Here is a 25,188-nt window from a genome sequence, read left to right as displayed (position 1 = left end):
ACCATGCAATTTTCCCAGCATGCCCTCCTCACCCCCATTTTCTGAGGAGAATCTTGCTCTATAGCCAAGGCTAGCCTTAAACTTGGAATCCTCCCACTACCAAATTTTGAGATGACAGGTGTGTGCTCCACAGGTGGCTAGATAGTTTCTCAGTGGCATTGGTCTGTGTCATTGCTGAATATATTTGATCTCTTAGAGGAGTTGCATTAGGACCTGCAGAGGTAGGAGTGTGCTCCTGCTGGAAGGGCCAAGCTCTGTTCCCAGTACCCATGCTGAGGGGCTCACAGTCCAGTTTCGGGGCATCCCACACCCACTCCGGCCTCTGAGGGCACCTGCACTCATATAAGCACATCCACACATAGACACATGCCTCCACACAGATACACATACATACACACAATTTAAAAAATCAACCTGAAGCCGGGCGGCAGTGACTCATGCCTTTAATCCCAGCACTCAGGAGGCAGAGCCAGGCGGATCTCTGTCAGTTCGAGGCCAGCCTGGTCTACAGAGCAAAATCCAGGACAGTCACCAAAACTACACAGAGAAACCCTGTCTCAAAAAACAAACAAAAAAAAAAAAAAGAGAGAGAGAGATTTCATCACTGTGTTGGAGCGATTGCTTCTCTCTGCCCACCTGTTAGTGTCTGAAGTATTTGAAGGTGTTTGTTAGGTTCAGATATTTTAAGAATTTCCATTTTTTTATATTCTAAAACTTTTTTTTTGAGACAGAGTTTTTCTGTAGCTTTGGTCCCTGTCCTGGATCTCGCTCTGTAGACCAGGCTGACTTCGAACTCACAGAGATCTGCCTGTCTCTGCCTCCCGAGTACTGGGATTAAAGACCTGCACCACCACTGCCCAGCTTATATTCTGGAGCTTTTATCTTTAGATAGTAAACTTCTCTATTCCTAGTGATGCCAAATATTGACATTTGTCTTTTTGTCGAAGATTTTCATATTATGTAAATGAGTGTTTTGCCTGCAGGTATGACTACTTACCGTCTGTGTGTGTACAATGCCCACAGAGGCTAAACACGGGCATCAGATCTCCTGGGACTGCAGTTACAGATGGTTACAAGCTGCCATGTGGATGTTGGGAAGCAAACCATGGTCTTCTGCAAGAGCAGCCAGTACTCTGAACTGCTGAGCCGTCTCTGGTCCCCTTAGCGGTTATCTTTGTTTGTTAGTAATTTGGCTGGATCGACTTTCCTCTGATTACCAAATACAACTTCCCCATCCCTTTACCCTCTGCCTTTTCTAGTCCTTGTGTCTTAAGTGTGTCTTCTTACAGGGTGATCAAATTGTCATCCACTTCAAGACACTTTCGATAAAAGGAAAGGACCAAGGTGAGTTCCTATTCCAGCTCAGAAGATATAAATAAGGTATGCTCCAAGTACATTGGCAAATGCTTACAACCCTTTTAAAACATAACATGAATGTGATATTTCTTTTTTATTTTTTAACTTATTTATTAACATTTTAATTAGTATATAGTAATTATATTATACAGTGTAGCACTTTAAAACATTCATGTAATATGTAGTGATTAGGTCAGTTGTTAACATAGCCACTATCTCAGATAAAGCATCCTTTCTTAGCATTGGGAATACTCAAAATGCTATTAGCTACTTTGAAATATTCGATTAATTGTTGTCCACCAATAGTTATTCTGCTGTGCTACAGAGCATTAGATGGTATTATTCTCTGATCCACCTGTACCCCATCCCTATTGGCTATCATCTCCCCCTCCCTTTCTCTGTTCCACCAAGGCTCTGGTAGCCATACTTCATTTATTTCTTTGAGGTCAGTTTTGTCTTCCACACAGATGAAAACACAGGATTCCAGCCATGTTTCTACAAATGACAAAATGTTGGTCTTCAATGTCTGAATGATAGTCTATTGTGCATATATAGATAGAAGAGAGATGGGTGATAGATAAATTTTTGGTAGATGATAGAAGATAGATATATAAATTATAGATAGGTGATAGGTAGACAGATAAATTATAGATGACAGATAAATGATAAAAGGTAGATAGATGATAGATATATAGATTGTGATAGATAGATGAATAGATGATGGATAGATTATAGATATAAATAGATGATAGATCGATAGATAGATAGATAGATAGATAGATAGATAGATAGATAGATAGATAGATGGATGGATGGATAGATAGATGGATAGATAGATAGATAGATAGATAGATAGATAGATAGATGGATAGATAGATTTAGGCAGATCACTTGTGTCACGGTGATCAGATAGCTGACAGAAACAATTTAAAGGAAGAAAAGTTTATTTTGGTTCAGGGTTTGAGACCTTCTAGTCCACTGTGGTGGAAAGGCTTAGTGGAATTCACGGTGGCAGGAACATGGCCTAGACTAACCACGTTGCTATAGGCCAGTGGCAGGGAGCAGTTAGAACTAGGGACCAGGCTACAACCTTCAGACAGCTGACCCTCGTGGCCTCCTTGCACCAGCTGGGCCTCAACTCCTGAAGGCTCCACAGTCCCCAGAGACAGCACAGCTTTTTAACTTTTGATGATGTATTTTAACTCATTTTTCCATTGTGGTTACAGAATTCACTTTGTCTGCATGTCTTTTTCTCTTTACCTTTTCTGAATTGAAAATTTTTTCCCTTTGGTTTACATTTTTTTCTACTTATTGAAGTGACTCTTAAATTTGTATATGCAAGTGTAGCTTCAAAACCTTCACCCTGCATCCTTTCTCAACCACCAACCACAGAAAGCACTGAAAAATATATGACCCTTCCCATCCCAACTTACATATGTGTACACACACACACACACACACACACACACACACACACACACACACACACACCACCTCAGAGGCCAGAAGAGGTCATTGGGTCCCTTGGAGCTGGAATTCCAGATGGTTGTGAGTCACCTGATACGGTGCTGGGAACTGAACACCAGTCCTCCGCAGAAGCAGCATGCGCTCTTAACCTTGAGCTGTGTCTGCAACCCCTCCGTCTTCTTGCTCTCTCCCCCCATTACTTAAGACAATCCATATTTGAAATTCCTTCGAGCCTTGCCCTTTGACAGCGTTGCATCGCAGGCTGCCTCCCCGAGATCTTGTGTAAAGTCCACCCGATTAGGCATCTTGCTTCTGTGCTCTCTCAATTCCCAACTGGCAATGCACATCTTTATTCTACCCCGATTCTTCGCATACCATGTCTAGGCTGGCTGTACTCTTCATTCTCCTCTGGCCGTGCATTTGCCTCTCTCCTCTGGCCGTGCTCCAGCATCCTTCCTTGCCCCTGGGGTCCTAAGGCTTAATTACAGTGTGTCTGGCCACGAGGCCTGCCATCGTGCTTGTGAGAAGCGTTGGGTTTCCTGAATGTATTGGCTTATGGTTTTTGAGTTTGAGAAAAGATGTTTTTATTTATTGCCTTTTCTGTTTCTCTTTAGAGTTTCTGTGTAGACCCATGCTACCATCCACCTACCAAATCTTTCCCCTCTCCACATGTTAGCTACACATTCTAGCTTACTAACTCTCTGCATTGAATCTGTTTGTTTAACTTTCCTGCTAGTATTTTTATTTCAAACAACCTTTACCCCAGCTTAGAAGCTCACCACCTGGCCTGTGAGCTGTCTGGTCATAGAGTGGCTTGCCTTCTCAGACCACAATCTTGGTTTGCCAAGATACACATACACCTCCATGCAAGTGTTACTAATGTAATAGGTACATAGTATTAAAAATATTATAATACCAAGCGGTTTGTAGTGACAAGTTCCCAGTCTTTGAGAATCTTGCAGCCTCAGCTTGCAGAACATTTCCACAGAAAAAGTAGCTGGAGCGTTCCCAACTCACAGCCTTCTTAGTGCTGCCGAGGGGGTTTGCCTCCAAACACAGGGTTAGGATTAGTTTTCGCTCCTTACTCTGTCCCAAGGTCGTGTCCTGAGTACTGCCTATACCCATCACTGCCCTTGCCTGCTGCATCACTTTGCTCCATGTCACCGGCTGTCCTCCTCCTCTTCCAGTGTTCCACATTCCAGCCTGGCTTCCAAGCTATATGGTTAAGGCTTCAAGCCATGCCTTTGGCCTCCAGGCCTTTGCCGCTCGCTCCTGATTCAGCTGTTTATTTTAATTCGTTATTTACTTATTTTGAAGTGTGGGGGGGGATCCCTGGAGTTCTCTGCTACCTTTGAAATTCCAGTGATGCCTCAGATGTGTGAATAGTTTGTTGTGAGGAAACCGTCAGAGACCTCCTGGCATTCATGCGGAGAACGTTCTCTAAGACATTCAAATGGCCATTGCACTAAAACTTGGATGGTTGAGCCGGGAGGAACGAATTATACAGACTAAGAGACTTTGGAAAGGATGGAAGGGACCATGTACTCATTGATCCAAGGCAGAGGGTGTTTTCTGTCCCTTGGCTCCTGTATTGGGATCTGATATTGGGAAATGGTGACAGAGGACTGAACTGCATCCTTTCTTGAACAGATGGAAGAAAAACAGAATTCCGAGCCAGCATTCGGACCCCAGAGTCCCAGGAGCACACAGCAGCATGAGATCTCCTTCCCTTCCCATTCCTGGTCCTTGGAGATATTGTTACGCAGATTGAAGGCCCTAGATGCCAGGAGAGAGGACAAGCTGACCAGTGTCATGGATACCTTGGGGGAGTTTGGCACATTCCAGTGGAGGCTGGTGGCCCTCACCTTGATCCCCAGCATGCTGTCCTCCTTCTTCATGCTTTCTGACCACTTCATGCTCACAGCCCAGAGGCCCTACTGTAACACCAGCTGGATCCTGGCAGTGGGCCCCAACCTCTCAGTGGCTGAGCAGCTGAACCTGACCCTGCCCCGAGCACCCAATGGCAGTTTCCTGACATGCCTCATGTACATACCTGTGTCATGGGATCTAGATTCTATCATCCATTTTGGCCTCAATTATACAGAAACCTGCAAATATGGGTGGATCTATCCTTATGCTGACAAGCGCTCTCTGATCAATGAGGTACGCTTTTGTCTTGTGTTGTGTTGACTGTGGCTACCCAGGAAAAGTGGCAGAGATGGGTAGCAATTGGCTTGAGCATGCTTTGCAGAGGTGTACCAGAGAAGGAAATCGGGGTTCTTGTTCCCCAGCCCTGGGCTCCCCCTTTCTTAGCCAGGAAACTAGAATGCATTATGGCTTAGAGACGGGCTTGCCACCTGTCCAGAGAATTCAGGTCAGGTTGTGGCTCTTGTCTTCTGGTCAAGGGAAGACCCTGCAGCTGAGAGCACTTAGGGATGGGGCATAGGCAGCTGTGTGTAGGGAGTATTTACTCTGTTACCTCTGTATCCCCTCCGGCATCTGGCAGACCTTGGACCTAAGCCTGGATTGAGATAGTAGAGGCACTTGGCAAGGGAGATGGGTCAGGAGGCAACCAAGCAGGATGCACAGAAGCTAGAGGTGGAGTTGGGCATTTCTCACAAGCTTGTGTTGGGCATTTCTCACAGGGCTTCATACCTTGATTTGAGGCCTGGGCCTTTTTCCATGGGAAGCTCCAAGTTGGAGCCCAGGACCAGTATGTGTGCCCATGCTTAAGAAGCCCCACCAATCCCCCTTCTTGCCTCAGGTCTTCACTTCCTCTCTCCAGGGTTAGCTACAGGGTCTACCAGGTACTGGACAGACAGGGTCCAGGTGTAACAGATGCTTTACATAGAACTACTGTCCCTTTGCCTGGGTGTCGTCTGCCTAAGGCAGTGCTTTTAAACCTGTGGGTTGCAACCCCCTTGGAGGTCAAAGAACCCTTTCACAGGGCTCTCATATCAGACATTTACATTACAATTCATAACAGTAGCAAATCACAGCTATGAAGTGGTAATAGAACAATTTTTAGGCTAGGGGTCACCACAACAGGAGACCTGTATTGAAGGCTCTCAGCCTCAGGAAGACTGAGAGCCCCTGGCCTAAGGGTTCTGCTCTGGGCCAAGCTCAGCCTCTGCTCCCCAAAGGCTCGGCCTGTGTGGAAGCTGCCGTCAGTGCCTTGTCTCACCTGCAGTTTGACCTGGTGTGTGGTAACGAACCGAAGAAGGAAAGCATGCAGACTGTGTTCCTGGCGGGAATCCTGACAGGCTCTCTCCTCTTCGGGTTCTTAAGTGACAAGTGAGTCTCCTGGCATTCCCACTGACCCCTGGGATACTCTGCCTCCTTCTCAGGAGATGGCATAGCCCATGGACTCTGAATGAATCTCAAGCTGGGGAAGGCAAAGTCAGGGATGCTCCAAAGCCCTGGGGTAACACAGAGCCTGGCCCAGGTGCACAATCACGGCTGGCCCCGGAAGTGTGGCGCTTGGTGGCATCTCCTCCTCATACCTACAGGATGGGCCGCTATCCGACCATCCTGATGTCGCTGCTGGGGCTCCTCATCTTTGGCTTCGGAACAGCCTTTGTGAACAGCTTTTACCAGTATCTGTTCTTCCGCTTCGTTGTGGCCCTGGCGGCTGTGGGCTATGCCATCAGCAGCGTGTCTTTAGGTGACTGACTCTCAAGGGACAAGGTGGGATGGAAATGGATACAGTTCAAGAGGGAGCAGGAGGCAGATCTACCTGGGATGCACAGGCTAACACTAACTTTTGGGGAGGCAGCAGGCCACAGAACCCAATGGGGAAGGAGTAAGAAGCTCCACTCTTGGCTGCCTGAAGGTGTGAGGGAGTCAAAAGGGAGTGCCCCCGACCCTCGTCCCCCATAGTATTCTCCTGTACCTCGAATGTTCCTCTCATGCTTCTTGTATCTCCCGCACCTTGAGAATCAAGGGAGCTGCTCAGTCCTGTATGTGCTTTGCTTATTTCATCCTGAGCCTCAGAGAGTTCTCCAGTTTGTTCAGGGCACACAGCAGGAAGGAGCGGGGTTTCCACCCAGGCCTGTGCAATGCTAACAACACCAATGGATGTACACCCTTACCTAGACTCAAATGCCTGCAGTCCCTCATTTTCTTGGGGCTCCCTGGCACCTCTTCTCACTGAGAACCTGCCAGAGCATAACAGAACACTCGTCAGACCATGGAGGTGCCCTGAACGAGGGAGTGGCTGGGGGCAGAAGAAATGGAAGCATGTGTGTGTGTGTGTGTGGGGCGGGGGGGTTCCGAGGAGTTTCATCAAGGCATAGGCTGTGCATGGGGGGACACAGAGACAGTCTAGCTCTGAGAGGTGTCTGAAGATCTGGAACAGGCAGAAGAAACTTTGTCTACTCTAAACTTTCCAGGGCAGGGTGGGTATGTCATCCAGCTACCTGGAAGGCCAGCCTGGGGACTGTGAACTGACCACAGCTTTGTCCTCACGTTCTCTGCACAGTCATGGAGTGGCTGGTGGGTGAGCACCGGGCCCACGCTGTCGTTCTGGCGCACTGCTTCATTGCTGTAGGGGTTCTTTTCCTGTCGGGGTCTGCCTACAAAATCTTCCACTGGAGGCTGCTGTTCTTGTTGGGCGGCATGCCCATCTTTCCCCTCATCTCCAATATCTGGTGAGTAAGCAGTACAGGGTATACATAGGGCGGGTCTCACAGGTGGGAATGGAGGGGGCATGGAAGTGGGTGGGAGAGGCACAGCCTGAGAAGGAGCCAGAGGCATTCACCACCCTCCGAGAAGAACCTGAAAGAAATGTCAGAGTCAGTCAGAGGGACAGTGGGAGTGACAGAGGTCCCAAGACAGGCAAAGGTCGGGCTTGAAGAGGTAGGACTGAAAAACCTGGGATGGCCTTGGTCACCCTCTTGAGGTAATGTCACTGGAGGAGAGCCAGAGGCATGACCCATGAGTTGAAGCTGAGTAAATGGAGTCCCCTTTACTCCAATGACCTTCAGGGGAAAAGGAAAAGTAGCTTTTGTGGTCGGCTGAGGCATGTTCAAGCTCTTTGCTGTTTTCAAATGTGGGGAGCCACAGACAGGAATCTAAGAGGTGGGAGCTGTGAAGGTACCACTCATGTAGCAAAGTCCGGAGGAACAAGGAGGGACAAGAGCATGCTGGCTCTGTCTGAGCCAAGGGGAGTCAAGGCTGAGAAGGAGCTAGGAGACAGAAAAATGAACGAAAAATCTCAACAACTCTAATGGGCCTCAGGAAGTAGAATCGAGGCTTCAGGGGGTGGAGATAATGGGTAAGAAGCTGGGGACCTGAGATGTGACCGCAGCCTGCCTGGCTTCAGAGGCCCTGCCTGGAACTGCCTGCACCAAACATAGGATAAATACAAAAGATGAGGCGATGAGTTACAACAGGGGACATGTAAGTGGCTTGGGACATTTCCAGTTCTGCAGAAGTGAGGAACCAGCCTTGACCGTCCTTTAGAGATCAGTGAGTGTGGGTGGCAGATCCCAGGTTGTGTGTGTCTGTCATGTATCTGGGACGGCTTGATCTTAAGGGTCAGAGGGTTTAAAAATCTTCAGGATTTTTGAAAATGTTATTAACGCAGGACTGGGAAGATAGCCAGACCCAGTGGGCATGGTGCCTGCCATGCAGATGTGAGGATCTGACTTTGGGTCCCAGCATCCATGTAAAGGCCAACCTGGTACTGCATGCTTTTAATCCCAGCACCAGAGGGACAAGGGCGGAGGATCCCTGGGGTTCGCTGCTCAGCCAGTCTAGCATAGTCAGTTAGTCCCAGGCACAGGTGAGAGACTCTGCTTCAAAAATAAACAGGTTGGTTCCTGAGAAATGACACCTAATGTTGACTTCTGGCTTCCACACAAATGCACACATACACACACATTGCCACACACCCCCCCCTGTGCACACGTATGTCTGCACACACATAAACATGTACACACACACACACCATACAACCTCTATACAAGTGTTACTAATGTAATAGGTACATATTATTAAAAATATTTTAATACCAGGAGGTTTGTAGTGACAAGTTCCCAGTTTCTCCTCTCTCAGCCTCTGGTTCCTTTCCCAGAATTCCTCACTGAGTTTTTTTAGTCTTCTCCTGGCTGTTGTGCATGCTTAGAGCCGATGTCATCTTCAGTGGGCTGAATTAATCGGGGCACAGTTTTTTTCAGCCGCTGCCTTCAGACATGGCTTTTCAGCTAATTCTCCCCAATACCTGCAATATCCTGGAAAGGTCCCATCTCTTTCCAGCCACTCTTACTTGTAAGAATAAGTGTCATTTTGATAACTAAGAATAGGGACTGAGGATGTAGATCAGTCGTAGAGAGTTTGCCTAGCTTACACAAGATCCTCAGACTCCATTACTGCACTGTAAACAACATCTGGACCCCACCCCCAGTGTCCAACCAACAGCTGGACCCCACTCCCAGTGTCCAACCAACATCTGGACCCCACCCCCAGTGTCTGACCAACAGCTGGACCCTGCCCCCAGTGTCTGACTGGCAGCTGAATCTTACCCAAGTGTCTGTAACAGCAGGCAGGCCTCAATGGAGTCTAGGAATCTACACTCCTAACTTTCCAATGGTGACTCTGGCTCACTGGCCACACTTCGGGACCCACTCTATTTGGTGGTTTTCCTCCAAGGATCCCAAGGCCTGATTCTACCCTTTACACTCTCCAGGGAGTCTGGAGGCAGGAATTCTTGCCTTTTTAAAACTGCTTTTCTTGAGATTATAATACAATTACATTATTTCCCCTTCCCTTTTCGCCTTCTTGTCACGGAAGAACTTCCTTTCAGTTCCCAGGTACTTTCCTTCTCCAGCCCTTCTCTATGCTTTTAGCATAAATTCACAAGGGAATGGAGCAGCCCCACCCATGAGAACTTGTGTCTAGGGCCCTCCGGAACTAGGACAGTCTCCCACATTTCTCTATATATGCTGTGCAGCATTGACTTTGTGGGCTACTGTGTGATGAGGTTGTAAATGATGAGATGGAATCATCTGGGAGACATGCCTCTGAGGGATTATCTTGATTAATCAAGATGGAAAGACCAGCCCGCTGTGGGTGGCATCATTCCCTGGGCTGGCATCCTGGATTGTATAAAAAGGAAAAAGTACAAGCATCCATTGCTCCACTTCTGACTTGAGATGTGACATGACCAGTTGCCCCAAGTTCCTGCCACTGTGGCTTCCCCATCACGGTAAACCCCATCACTGTGAGACCTTCTTCCTTAGGCTGCTTTTGCTGGACATTTTATCAGAGCAATGAGAAAAGTAATGTTACTTTTACCTTTGGGGCAGAGGTCCTGAGACTGAATCACACTGTGTAATCAAACTGCCTTTATAACCTGAGGATGGGTCTTGTAACTTTCTAAGCTTCCCGAGGAATCTCCTCCTCCTCCTTCCAGGAGAGAGTGTTTTAGTTTGGAGGCCATGGCTTCAACAGTGAGGATATGTTAACTACAATTCACATTCCTGTGACAAAATCCCAGGCGAAAGCAACCTAAGAAAGGGAAGGGGTCATTTTTGGTTGACAGTTATAGGGTACAATTCCTCATGGCAGGAGCTAAGGCAGTTGGCATACTGCATCCAAGTCAGGTAGAGGGCAGGGGAGGGTGGGAAGAGGGAGGGAGAGTGAGAGGGAGGAGGAGAAGGGAGACATGCTGATCTTCAGCTCACTTTCTCTTTTTTTTACTCAGTCCAGGAACCAGACCATGGAATGCTGCCCACATTTAGGGTGGGTATTGCCAGCTCACTTAATGGAATGTAGAAATTCCTTTACACACACGCCCAGAGGTTTATCTCCTAGGTGACTGTGTGATATTAACTACCATAGAGGATGCAAGCATTTAGATCATAGCACCTACTGAGTTAGAAGTACTCCATCCATGTTCCCCCTTGTAGAGAACTTGTTTCTTATTTTTTCAAGTTTTATTGTATGCGTACGAGTGTTTTATCTGCATGTCTGTGTACCATGGTACACATGGGAGGCCAGAGGAGGGAGTTGGATCCCTGGACTTCGGAGTTACAGAGAGTCATGAGGCAGTGTGTGGGTGCTGAGAATCAAACCCAGGACCTCCTGAGCAGCAGCCAGTGCTCTTGCCCTCAGAACCATCTTGCCATCCGTGTACTTCTGAGTGCACTTGGTGTCGCTCTTCAACCTTTCCCCCAGGTGTTTTGTCTCTGAGAGCTCATAGTGTTTTTAGAAGTTCTGGGTTTTGGTGGACACATGCCTAATATCCTGTCTTTTAGAAGAAGTTCTGGTTTCAGTCCCTCAACCTCAGCGTGGAAAACTGTGGTTTATCACAGCTAGACCATGGGGAAGAAGGAAGGAGCAGAGAAAATTACTATGGGATGGTCTGTATGTCAAATGTGTTGCTGGGTCAATAAATAAATCACTGATTGGCCCATGGCCAGGCAGGAAGTATAGGCGGGACAAGGAGGAGAATAGAGCTGGGAAGTGGAAGGCTGAGAGAGGGAGACACTGCCAGCCGCCATCAGGATAAGGAAGATGTAAAGTACCGGTAAGCCACAAGCCACGTGGCAAGATATAGATTTATAGAAATGGATTAATTTAAGCTATAAGAACAGTTAGCAAGAAGCCTGCCACGGCCATACAGTTTGTAACCAATATAAGTCTCTATGTTTACTTGATCGGGTTTGAGCGGCTTGGGACTGGTGGGTGAGAGAGATTTGCCCTGACTGTTGGCCAGGCAGAAAAACTCTAGCTACAGAAAATAGGGGGGGTGAATTAGTCTCTGGTGTCCCAAATGAATGCCTGCAGCAGCGAGGGAGGAGACACTGCCAGCCGCCATCAGGACAAGAAAGATGTAAAGTACCGGTAAGCCACAAGCCACGTGGCAAGGTATAGATTAATAAAAATGGATTAATTTAAGCTGTAAGAACAGTTAGCAAGAAGCCTGTCACGGCCATACAGTTTGTAACCAATATAAGTCTCTATGTTTACTTGGTGGGGTTTGAGTGGCTTGGGACTGGCAGGTGAGAGAGATTTATCCTGACTGTGGGTCAGGCAGGAAAACTCCAGCTACAAATGGCGCCCAACGTGGGGCAAGAGTTTCCACCTAAAACCTGAAAAAAAAGATTCTAAAACGGAGCTAAAAACAGTTCCTAGTTGTCTCTTTCAAGTTAGCGGCAGCCTGCCGGTTTGAGCTACTGATGGGTTCCTAATGTACACGCTCGACCTGCCGCCATATGGCGGGAATGAGGCCTCTACAAATGGCACATTAAGCTACATTGTAGATTTAGCCTTTGCTAGTACAAAACAAAAAAAGAGGTTTCTGGGCTACACGCTGCTTAGATAAAAACATAGACCCACGATGGCTCCCAGAGCTGACGGTAAGCATACCCCCGCCATGTTGGAAAGCTGAGGTGGGCGGAGCCAACAGCCACAACACCAGCGCCGTTTCAGGCTTAAAAGGCTACAGTTCAAAACAATAGGCTCAAGCTAATATAAAAAATAAACCCCATAAAAATGGATATCACACAGAGAATCTGGATTATGTTGTCTTTGGGATTCTTAACTACAGAGAGATATTTGATTGTAAAGGAAGCTGAGTTAAACCAATATACATATTTTAAAGATACCTTAACTTCAAAATTTGGATATAAGGATATGTTACTTTGAAAAAGAGACTCTGCTTTTGTTTCCACAAAAAGCCAGAGGCTATGGATTTGTTCCAGATTAAGACACATCAGGTTTGACCAGCCAAGACCACCTAAAAGGTCTCCGATGACACCATGGCCCAGATGATCCAACATCCACAACCGTTTCAAGTCAACTGGCTCAGATGATACAGCCTCACGGACTACTCCATGATCCTAAAATTTTCTTTGTTTCCCCAAAAGATACAGCGCCCCCCTCCAACAAAAAATAGTAAGAAAAGCTACGCCCAAATTCCCAAATATACCAAGCTGACTTTGGAGATGTGTAAAGGTTAAAACTTTCCTTTTTAAGAAAAGAAAAGGGGAGGTGCTGTGGGATGGTGTGTATGTCAAATGTGTTGCTGATTGGTCAATAAATAAATCACTGATTGGCCATTGGCTAGGCAGGAAGTATAGGCGGGACAAGGAGGAGAATAGAGCTGGGAAGTGGAAGGCTGAGGGAGGAGACACTGCCAGCCGCCATCAGGACAAGAAAGATGTAAAGTACCGGTAAGCCACAAGCCACGTGGCAAGGTATAGATTAATAAAAATGGATTAATTTAAGCTGTAAGAACAGTTAGCAAGAAGCCTGTCACGGCCATACAGTTTGTAACCAATATAAGTCTCTATGTTTACTTGGTGGGGTTTGAGTGGCTGTGGGACTGGCAGGTGAGAGAGTTTGTTCTGACTGTGGGCCAGGCAGGAAAACTCAAGCTACATGTTTTGTCTCTGAGAGCTCATAGTGTTTTTAGAAGTTCTGGGTTTTGGTGGACACATGCCTAATATCCTGTCTTTTAGAAGAAGTTCTGGTTTCAGTCCCTCAACCTCAGCGTGGAAAACTGTGGTTTATCACAGCTAGACCATGGGGAAGAAGGAAGGAGCAGAGAAAATTACTATGGGATGGTCTGTATGTCAAATGTGTTGCTGATTGGTCAATAAATAAATCACTGATTGGCCCATGGCCAGGCAGGAAGTATAGGCGGGACAAGGAGGAGAATAGAGCTGGGAAGTGGAAGGCTGAGAGAGGGAGACACTGCCAGCCGCCATCAGGACAAGAAAGATGTAAAGTACTGGTAAGCCACAAGCCACGTGGCAAGATATAGATTTATAGAAATGGATTAATTTAAGCTATAAGAACAGTTAGCAAGAAGCCTGCCACGGCCATACAGTTTGTAACCAATATAAGTCTCTATGTTTACTTGATCGGGTTTGAGCGGCTTGGGACTGGTGGGTGAGAGAGATTTGCCCTGACTGTGGGCCAGGCAGGAAAACTCTAGCTACAGAAAATAGGGGGGTGAATTAGTCTCTGGTGTCCCAAATGAATGCCTGCAGCAGCCAGCCGGAGGCCAGAGTGATGCAAGAAGTTGGCACTTTGTAGAGAGCATCTTATCAGGGACCCAGCTTCCACTGCCTCTGCCTCTGTGACTTTGGTCACAGCCTCATTTCCCGAGTCTAAGAATAAAATGTCATACTAGGTCCGGGGCAAGGTATAGAGTAAACACAATGTTTTATACGAGTACACTATGTTCAATAGCAAGTGGTGTTTTTCCTTGTGTGTTTGAACCTACCTTCTTGAACTTCGGTGCTTCAGTTGGTCATGTGGAGGGTCTGACAGCCTGGAGGGATTGGGAAAATGGAAAAGGAACATTAGTTTTTGATATCTGTATTAGTTACTTTTCTATTTCTCTGATATGACACCATGACCAAGGCAATGTATAAAAGAGAGTTTATTGGAGGCTTAGTTTCTGAGAGTTAGAGTCCATGACCATCATGGCAGGGAGCATGGCAGTAGGCAGGCAGGCATGGCATTGGAGCCATAGCTGAGAGACAGCAGATCACAGAAAGATGAAGTCTACCTTGGTGAATGAACAAGTTTATTGATGTCACTTAGTGGCATATGGGAAACTCACAGGCAGTTGCATCACCAAGAAGTCCCTCTATAAGTCATTGCTGACACATTACACATTTTAATATCCCAGGATTATATAGCAGAGGCAGGAGGGAGCAGTGGTTATAGTCTCAGGAGAGGGTTAGGGGATGATATTGTGACCCTCCCACCCTTTCTCTAAGAGATGATGTTAGCAGACCCATGACCATAAACCTAGTTATCTGCTATATATTCTATTGACTTTGTTGCCATGACTATGGGCCAAGATCTGCTGTAGGTCACTACAGCCACTCTGCTTCATGGTAGTGATGGTCATGTCAAGCCCAAAGACAACAGCTGTAGAGCACTATGTGTTCTTCTGCAGTGTTCCCAGAGCTTGGAGAGGCTGTTGAATGTCTGTTCCTTCACTAGGCCTGAGTGAATATGGCCCACATATGCTATAGCAACAGACACTTATTCTCAGCAGTTTGACTGCTTGTTAGTCTCTACAGTAATGACCACCTAATGTAGAAAGAAATTTTCCTTCCATTGGCATCCAGTAGCAGTATAGTCATAAATGTCTACAGAACAAGTTGACAGGCATGTTGTATTGGCTTACCAAAACAGTAATAGTGACTTCCCCCCTGGAGCTTACCATTTCCCAAGCCACAAGTTTTTGCCTGATTACTGTACCAAACATGGGTTCCCTCCCATGGAGCGAGCATTAAGTCCAATGTGGAGGCAGTTGGTTGCATCTGTAACTGCTGTGCCACTATTGTTACACCAGAGCCATGCTGATAAACAGGGCCCAGAACTGAACAAGCGTATTGGTGATGACAGTTCTCTCCTAGTAGCCTGTATAACACCTTCAAAAAGGATGATCACTCACAAGTAACTCACTTACAGCTAAGATTTAGCTCGATTTGTTTGCTGAAACCAGAGCGTGTGGTATCTTTAGCATTAGGGACTACCCATCCTATTTTGGCATGCAGCCATGGCAGTGGTAATAGCCTGAATGGTTTACGAGACTTCAGAGACCTCCTTGGACAGAGCAGTGGCCTACTCCTCTGTATTTAAGATTGGAACTACCTTACAGAGATCTCGTCTGTCACTTCTACCTTGTGTGCTCTCTCCTCATCATCCAATCCTTCCCTGGGTTTCAAGGCTTTGGATCCCAGCAGGGGCTTTTCTGCAAAGATCTCATTTATAATCTTTCCCTTATGCTACCTCAAGACATAAAACGACGACAACCAAATGCCAAGCCAGCATTTCCATCCGTCTTTCCTCTTGTTTAGTTTACCTGCCAATCATGGTCTTTACAGAGGACACCACGCCACGGCTTCTCCCCTTGGCGACTTCTCCATTTGTCATAGGCAAGTTCCCTTGGGCCGGCAGCTTAGCTTCAGTTCGTGTTTTGTGACCCATAGCAACAGCCATGCAACACAGCAGTGCAACTGCCTCTACGTGTTCTGACAGCTGGTGCATGTGTGCTGCTGCCAGGGATCACAACATAGTGTCTAGTTCACCAGCTTTTGGGGAGACACCCCTGTGTGCATGTGGTAAATCACATTCATCAAGGAAGGAATTCCAGCACATACCACACAAAGCAAGATGGGCAACCTAGGATTTCTTCCATGAGTGTTCCACCCTGAGTCACCTTTGCTGGTTTTTGTAAAAAAAAAAAAAAAAAATTATTGTATGCAGGTGTAGCTAGAGTTTTCCTGCCTGGCCCACAGTCAGGACAAATCTCTATCACCTGCCAGTCCCACAGCCACTCAGACCCGACCAAGTAAACACAGAGACTTATATTGGTTACAAACTGTATGGCCGTGGCAGGCTTCTTGCTAGCTGTTCTTACAGCTTAAATTTTCCATTAATCTATACCTTGCCACATGGCTCGTGGCTTACCGGCATCTTCACATGCTGTTTCTCATCATGGCGGCTGGCAGTGTCTCTCTGACTCAGCCTTCCACTTCCCAGCTTTATTCTCCTCCTTGTCCCGCCTACACTTCCTGCCTAGCCAATGGCCAATCAGTGTTTTATTTATTGACTAATCAGCAACACATTTGCCATACAGAACATCCCACAGCACTCCCCCCCCTTTTTTTTTCAAAAAGGAAGGTTTTAACCTTAACAAAGTAAAATTACATATAATTTGGGAATTTGGACGTAGCTTCTCTTACTACTTCCTGCTGGAGGGGGGCACTGTATCTTATGAGGACACAAAGAAAATTTTAGGATCATGGAGTAGTCCGTGAGGCTGTATCGTCTGAGCCAGTTGCCTTGAAACCATTCTGGATGTTGGATCATCTGGGCCATGGTGTCATCAGAGACCTTCAGGGGGTCTTGGCTGGTCAAATCTGATGTATCTTAATCTGGAACAAATCCATAGCCTTTGGCTTTCTGTGGGAACAAAAGCAGAGTCTCCTTTCCAAAGCAACACATCCTTACATCCAAATTTTGAAGTCAAGGTATCTTTAAAATATACATATTGGTTTAACTCAACATCTTTTACAATCAAATGTTTTTCTGCAGTTAAAAATCCCAAAGACAACACAATCCAGATTCTCTGTGTAATATTCATCTTCACGTGGCTTATTTTTTATATTAATTTTACTGTCTCTTTAAAGACTTTATTTTTTAAAACTATGTATTTGTTTCTATAACTGTATATATCACCTTTTTTGTCTCTTTCAAGCCTACGTATATTTTACATACATTGTAAACTATTACATCTGAATCTGTCTTATTGTGAATCTATTGCTTTAAACTGCAGCAGCTGTGGCTGCTGGCTCCACCCACCTCAGCTTCCCAACATGGCGGTGGTTTACCGTCAGCTCTGGGAGCTATCGTGGGTCTATGCTTTTATCCAAGCAGCATGTAGCCCAGAAACCTCTTTTTTTTTTTTTTTTTGTTTTTGTTTTGTACTAGCAAAGTCTAAATCCACCAAGCAACTTAATGTGCCACTTGTAGAGGCCTCATTCCCGCCATACGGCAGGTCGAGCGCGCATGATAGGAACCCTCCAGTAGCTCAAACCAGCAGCTGCCGCTCATTTGAGAGACACAATTAGGAACTGTTTTTAGCTCCATTTTAGAATCTTTTTTCTCAGTTTTTAGGTGAAACTCTTGCCCCACGTTTGGCGCCATTTGTAGCTAAAGTTTTCCTGCCTGGCCCACAGTCAGGACAAATCTCTATCACCTGCCAGTCCCACAGCCATTCAGACCCGACCAAGTAAACACAGAGACTTATATTGGTTACAAACTGTATGGCCGTGGCAGGCTTCTTGCTAACTGTTCTTACAGCTTAAATTAATCCATTTCCATTAATCTATACCTTGCCATGTGGCTCGTGGTTTACCGGCATCTTCATGCTGTTTCTCATCATGGCGGCTGGCAGTGTCTCTCTGACTCAGCCTTCCTCTTCCCAGCTTTACTCTCCTCCTTGTCCCGCCTACACTTCCTGCCTAGCCAATGGCCAATCAGTGTTTTATTTATTGACTAATCAGCAACACATTTGCCATACAGAACATCCCATAGCATGCAGGTATGTGTGTGTGTGTGAGTATGTGCACATGTGTGCACCTATCTGCAGAAGACAGAAGGTGTCAGTTCCCCTGGAGTTGGAGTTACAGGTGATTGGGAGCGGCCAGACATGGGTGCTGGAAACTGAACTTAAGTCCTCTGCAAAATCAATATGCACTTCTAACCACTGGACCATCTCTATAACCCTCCACTCTTGGTGGTGGTGTTTGTTTTTTCCTTTCATTGAAAATTAATTTCTTTCTCACATAATCCGTGAGAAATATATCTGGTTTGTTTTTTTTTTAACCGAGTCTTGTTTGTAGTCTTGGCTAGCCTACTACTCTTATGGAATCCAGGCTGACCCCAAATTTACAACAATCCCCCATCTCAGTCTCCCAAATGCTGGTTTATAGGTATGCCACCATGCCTATCTCTCATCATTGTTTCTATCGAGTCCCTGTTGTGCAAGAACCAATTATTGTATACTTATCCTAGAGAGATGTAAAAGACACATTTATTCACCCCTAGTAATGAAAAGGCCAACAGACCAAGGAAAGATTTATCAAGTCTGGTTTGGCAAATACATGAACTTATTGACGTTCCTTGCATGCACACAGGCAGCTCACAGACAGGTACATCACCAGGCACCCCATCCCTTCGTCAGGTTTTTACCTTTTATGTACTTCAGCATTTCTAAGATCCTGCTACTCCATAGCAATGGGTAGAAGGGAGTGGAATGTTCAACAGCCTTATTACCACCTTCAGAGTTAGCCATTGTAGACTTAGTCCGTTTCATTTTGTTGCCACAACCATGGGCCAAGGAATGTTTGCCGTAGTCGCCACAGCCATTCTGCTTCATGGTGGTGATAGTCATGTCAAGCCTGAAATAGACTGAGGAAATAGCTACACTATAGTTTTCACAGAGTGGGCACGGAGGATGATGCTCAGGCATGTCCTCGAACCTGGAAAGAAGAGCTGAGAGGTGACTGGGGAAGGGCAAAGGGATCAAGAGGCTGAGTACTACCACTGAGTGGCCGGCAGTGGGGGTTGTAGAGGCTTACATAAGAAGGCCTGGCTGCCATATGGGTGCAGAAGGCATCTTGAGGTCGGTGGTGGCTTTCAAGATTCCTTGGTCACGTGCTGATACAGATGGCCACAGCGGAGGTATCTCTGCTGGAGAGTCACTAGTCTCTGGGCATCCTGAAATTCTGAAGTAAGAGAGAGGTGGGCCATACAGGGTTCTCCGAGAGTCCCCACGATGGCTGATGGTGAAAGGGAAAGTGGAGGAGGCCGTAAAGGTGCTGTGCTATGCGGCTGAGGTGAACAAGACGGCCATTCCTTTAAATCTACTAAATGAGGTAAGAGGCCTCGGGCCAGGAGGGAGGCCAGGGCTGGAGACCGTGGGAAGGCCTCTTCCCTCATCCTTTCATGGGACCTCAGTCTACTGTTTCAGAATGATCATGACAAAACCAAGGCCAGAAAGTGGTTAGCACTGGGAGAGGGGCAGGCCTCGCCTGGTGCGTGGGGGCAGAGAGCAAGCTGGGGTCTCGGCTGCCTTTGGCTGGTCTTGCCGTTCTATAGCTGCAGCTGCAGAGAAAGAAGGTGACTAAGGCCTCCATCATGGACTTCTACACCAACCAGCACCTCTTCAAGGTGGTCTTGTCCATGGCCTGTGTGTGGTGAGTGTCCAGGGCTGGCTGCAAACTCGGGCATGGCATGGAGGGTGCTCAGGCCTAGGGTCAGGGCTCGGTGTTTGTGTCTTCCCTACAGCACACCTCTTCTCTTGCCTCTGTCCTGTTCCTCCTGAGACTCAATCCTCCCTCCCTCCTCTTCTCCCTCCTCCCTTCCCTCTCCTCTCCTCCCCTTCCCCTTTCTCTTCCCTCCTCTTCCTCCCCCGTCTCCCGCGCTATTCCTCCTTCCGTCTCTCCATCCTCCTCCTCCTCCTCCTCCTCCTCCTTTCTCTCTCCCTTGCTCTCTTACTGTTTTGTTCCAGGTTTACCGTCAGTTACATCTATTTTACGCTGAGCCTCAAGCTGAAGGATTTCGGGGTAGACATCTACTTCAGACAAGTGATCCCAGCCATTCTGGAGGTGCCAGCCCGGCTGTGCTGTATGCTTCTCCTGGAGCACTTGGGGAGGAGATGTAGCCTGTTCCTGAGTCTCATCCTAGTTGCCATCATGTGTTTGTTTCTCCTTTTCCTCCCTCAAGGTACAACATGCCAAGAGGCCGCCTCCAGACCTCTCACTTCTTCAAGGTCTTCCTAGTGTCTCTTTTCTGGGCTGGCCAGCTCAGCACAGGAGTTGGCTTCCTGTGTCTATCATTTGCCCTTCCTGAGGAAGCCCCAGTCCCCAAGACAGCATGTACCCACGTTCAGAGACCTGAGAGAGGAACTCGGGCTGTCCAAAAAAGAGCTATCCTTGTGTGAGAGGGCAGGCAACTGCTACGGCAACCTCTCTGGCCCCATTCCAGCCCACACCAGAAGCAGATCTAGTGGGTAAATGAGAGTAGATGGGAGCAAGTATTACCTGCGATTGTCCAGGATAATCTGCTCATTGAAGACTGGTGTATGGTGACCTGGACCCACGGCAATAGTCTTGCTCAGAGGCCTTTCTCAGTGGCTCACTGCCTGGCTCCTGGTGCTCAGGATTATTTCCCACATTTCAAGATCCCTGGGCAGTGAGCATGGATCAGTCTGTGGGGCTGGAGTGCACAGAGCTGTGGTGCCCCAATGGCCAGTGCCTAGTAGGGGGGCTGCAATGCATGTTTTCCTAAGGAGCCCCTTCTTTCTCTCAGAGCACCTTGCAGGATCCTCCCAGATGTGAGCAGATATTTGTTAGTTACCACAAAACGAAACATTTTCAGGTTTCTACAGCCTGGTGTTTATTGTTATTGACGTTATTGTTGTTGAGCAGAGCACTGAATCCAGGTGACAGATTTACAGATCCCATATGTGGGCAAGAAACTAGGAGTAGGATTCTGGGGATAAAAGTCTGGGGGTTGCAGACACGGCTCAGTTGGTGAAGCGCTTGCTGCAGAGACATAAAAAACTGACTTTGGACACCCCGCACTCACGTGAGAATCTCAGCAGGACAGCATGGGCCATAGTCTGGGTTTGGGGGAGAAAGAGGCAGGAAGATCTCAGGTTTGCTGCCCAGCTAGTCTTATTGAATCAGCAAGTGTCAGGTTCAGTGAGAAACCCTATCCCGGCAAAATAGGGTTTGGCCGCCAAAGCCCTGTCCAGCTCTCCCACTACGGTAACTTCAGGACTGGCTAGGCCTATGTAGATCTTCCTCTGGCTGAATGTCTGAGTCTGCTGGCTAGGTGACTAAGTGGTAGGGGTGGGCCATTCAGCTGCCTTTGGTAAGGGACTGAGAGAAGGCTGGAGGGCCCTAAAGGTAGGGTGGACCAAGACTCAGGGCCATGCTGTCTTCACTCAGAGCTGAAGACGACGATAGTCTTGGTGCTTGTGCTTGGAGAGTTTAGCCTGGCTGCCACTGTCACTATATTCTTGGTCTACACTGCTGAGCTCCTCCCCACTGTCCTCAGGTATGGAGTCTGGTGGGTTGAGGGGGATTAGGGGAATGGGACAGTGCCAAGATTGATGTAGCAGCCAAGACTGAACATTTGCCAGGAAACAATCACTATGTTAAACATGGTTTGCATGGATTGGCTCACCCAGCTCTCATCAGAAAACAAAACCCAAATGCTTTCATTGACCTTTGAGTTGACAAAATCAAAGACATGAAAGGCCCTGGTCTAGAGTCAGAGTTGGAGTTTGTACTAAGGGATGTCTTGGTTTCTTTTTCTGTCACTGTGATAAAAAAATCATGACACAAGTAACTTAGAGAAAAGGAAGTACACTCTGGCTCTCAGTTAAAGCGGACAGCTCATTTATGGTGGGACAGTCCAGGCATAGGAGCTTGAAGCAGCTGACTACATCACACCACAGTCAGGAAGCAATGATGCATGCACGCCACTGTTTACTCCCTTTCTGCACTGGCACAGTCCAGGATCCCAGTCAAGGGAATGGTGCCACCCATAGTGGGTGAGTCTTCCCATCTCAGTTAACCTGATCCCCTGCCATCATGCTCAGGGCCAGTCTCCCAGATACTTCTAGATTTTGTGGGATTGACAAAGCATGATAACCATCACATGGGGTCTGACTCCAGTCCCTGCCTGGCACCTTGTCCTCATTTGCTTTCTATTGTGTGATAGATGCCAAGACCAAAAGCAGCTTGGGGAAGGAAGGCTTTTAACCTCACAGCATACCTTCATAAAGGGAAATCAGGAGAGGAACCTGGGGACAGGAACTAAAGCAGAAGCCATGCTGGAATGCTGCTTACTGGATTGTTCCTTATGAATTGTTCAGTTTGCTTTCTTAGACACCCCTGGACTACCTTCCCAGGGGTGGCACTGCTCACAGTGAGCTGGGCCCTCCAACACCAATCATCAATCAAGGAAACGCCCCCACCAGACTTGCCCATTGGCCAATCTGATGGGGGCATTTTCTCAATTGAGGTTCTGTCTTCCCAGATGACTCTAGGTGTGTCAAATTGACAAAATTAGCCAGCCCACACCAGATGCCTGGAATGTGTTTGGGTTGCCCCGAGGTTCCTCCTCTTCTCCCACAGAGCTCCTGGTACTAGCAACCCTGTCTTTCTGACCCCTGGGCTGCATCCTTTCCTCATATGACCATATGCCATTACGATGTGTACATGATTAATAACTCACTCACAATATCCAAGGAGGAGGCCAGGAGAAATAACTACCTCTCTTAAATTGATGAAGAACTGGATTCTCCAAGGTCTCATACACTGGGCTGGAATAGGGTAAATGCAGAGTATGTGGTTTTAGGTAGTGTCTCCCTTTCACTATACCCAGCCTCTGAGCATAAGAAGTCATCTAAACCAGTTCTCAACTCCACTTTCAGGTCTACAGGTCTGGGGATGGTGTCTCTAGCCTTGACAGGTGGAGCCATCACAGCTCTGACCATCTTCAACCAGATCAAAACACAGCTGCCCATCTTCTTCTGCTGTCTCTCTTGTGTCGTGGCCTTGTGCTTCTCCTCCTTGGTGCCAGAAACAGGAAACAAGCCTCTCAATGATGGCATAGAATACAGTACAAGGTAGATGAGCACACCTCCTTGTCTAAAGCCAGACATTGTCCATCCCAATGACAAGAGGGCCCATGACATGAAGATCATCCTGTTCAAAGCAATCTCGCCAGATCTTCTGGATGTGGTCACTTGCCTGGGTCCAGCTCAGGCTCTGCCAATTTTCTCCCTCTGTTTGGCTTTCCTTGCCCATAGATCCTCTCTTTGCCCTGCCCCATCTGCCTATCTGGACTGGGGCATTGTCCTTGGAGATAAGAAAGCTAAGGTGACATAAATTCATTCAGTGTTAGGAGCTCTTCTCCTAAAGGGTTTTTGAGAAAATTAGGCCCACATTGTAAATGGTCCAGCATGTGGCAGGTACTCAGTGAAAGCTAGTGACAGAGATGGTGAGACACACTCCAAAGTTACAGGGAAGAGGGGGTCTAGTTGGGCCAGGGAATGGAGTCAGCCTGATCCTGAAGATAGGGCTCCTCTTGGACCCATGACCAAGCTTGGCTGGGGACCTAGAAGACTGAGAACACCCCATCTCTCTCAGAAGAGGTCATGATTAAAGATGTCTCATGATTTTTTTTTTCATCATCCAAAGAGAGTCTATTGACTTCAAGAGGAGAAGCCAGGAAATTGCTGCAATGATTATAGCTGGGGAGTCAGTGTCTGATGTTGTGATTGATGAAGTGACAAAGAATACCATTCTCAATGCCATGCCTCTGCAATCAGAAGTAGACATGTTCTTCAACACAGCCTCGGAGAAGCCCAGCACCAGTGAAGTACCCAGTCCAGCTCCCTGAGGACCAGCTTCCCCAGAACATTTTGGATTGGAGTTTAATGGCTGGGTGGGGGGCCATGGATTCAAGGCCTCAAACTCTAGTTCCAGTCTGGTATGTGGGCAGAGTATGTCCTTCTCCAAGGCCAGCCCCCAGGATCCAAAAATAGCCCCTTCTGAAGGAGGAGCTAAGTTGTGATTCATTCCAATAAAATATCATGTTGGTCTTGAAATGGTTAGGTCAAGGTTGGCTGTGTCCTGACAACCCAGAGACTGTGGCCTAGACAGGTATGGGGTGGTGATTAGATGGGCAACTAAGCCTTTTCAGGACCTTTGGCTAAACCTTCAGGGATAGAGTGGGTGTGGGATGGGCAATATATCTGAAGTCCGGAGACAGAACAAGGGTACCAATAATACCTTCTAGCCCAGCCATCAGCTCAAGCTCAGACCAAGGCCAGAATTCATGAAGGTATGGATGGAATGTGAATGATTAATGAGAACATCTCTCATTGCTTAGGGTATTCTCACTCTTCCCCTTGATATTCCAAATAAGCATGACTTTAAAACTGATCTATCTCAACTCAAGATTTATCCTGAGAGATGCCCTACTGATAGCTCCAGTGAAGCTGGCCTCTGACTTCCACCACCCCAAGAAAAAGCCCCTGTGACATTTCATGTTAATTGTCAACTTGACATGATCTACAATCACCTGGGGATCATGCCTATGGGTGATTATCTTGATCAGGTTAGTTGAGGTCGGAAGACCTGCCTGCTGTCTATGATGCCATTCCTTGAGTTGGGTCCTGAACTGCATAAGAGGAAAGTTAGCTGAGAAGCAGCCAGTGTATATTCATCCCTTTCTGCTTCTTGACTGCCGATGTAATGGGATCACTTAATTTCAAGGTCTCCACCCTGATAAACTGTAACCTCAAACTATAAAACTATGAGCTGAAATAAACTCTGTCTCCCTTAAGTTGCTTTTGTCATGGTATTTTATTACAGTGATGGAGAGTAACTATCCTAGTTAGTCATCTGGACACAGTTATCTAGGAGGAAAACCTCCCTCAAGGAATTGTTTAGATCAGATTGGCCTGTGGGCATGTTTGTAAGGATTGTCTTGATTATTAATTGATGCAGGAGGGCTTGGTCTACTACAGGCAGTATCATCCTGGGATGATCCTAGGTCCTGGGCTGTGTAAAGCTAAGCTTGAGCAGTGAGTGAGACAGGGAAGTGTTCCTGCCTCCAAATTCCTGTCTTGAGTTTCTGTCTAGACTTTGTTCAATGATGGCTTGTGTAGGTAAATTCTACATTTTGCAACTCTGTGAGTTTGGTGTCCTGGGTTTTGGCACCAAAAATGTAGGTAAATGGGTTGCAACAACACTGGGAAAGGTGTCCTGACTACCTGGGAGTCAGGCAACACCTTGAGCTGCT

At 47.1% G+C, this 25,188-nt stretch overlaps 1 protein-coding gene across 1 annotated transcript; it reads left to right on the top strand.

Annotated features, from left to right (window-relative positions):
- Positions 1-682: 682 nt before the first annotated feature.
- On the top strand, positions 683-24,703 carry Slc22a14 (solute carrier family 22 member 14). Its single transcript, XM_052723977.1, has 11 exons — positions 683-1,344; positions 4,474-4,986; positions 6,014-6,117; positions 6,333-6,487; positions 7,304-7,472; positions 19,118-19,238; positions 19,462-19,559; positions 19,874-20,088; positions 21,318-21,426; positions 22,811-23,005; positions 23,580-24,703. Exons 2-11 carry the CDS (start codon positions 4,474-4,476, stop codon positions 23,779-23,781), a joined length of 1,881 nt encoding a protein of 626 aa, XP_052579937.1. The 5' UTR covers positions 683-1,344; the 3' UTR covers positions 23,782-24,703.
- The last annotated feature ends 485 nt before the right edge of the window (positions 24,704-25,188 follow it).

This window comes from Peromyscus californicus, unplaced genomic scaffold, assembly GCF_007827085.1.
Source record: "Peromyscus californicus insignis strain IS unplaced genomic scaffold, ASM782708v3 Scaffold_11__1_contigs__length_118956290, whole genome shotgun sequence".
Classification (NCBI taxonomy): Eukaryota; Metazoa; Chordata; class Mammalia; order Rodentia; family Cricetidae; genus Peromyscus; species Peromyscus californicus.
Note: the sequence above shows the minus strand (reverse complement) of the source record. Positions and strands in the feature narration are given on the sequence as shown.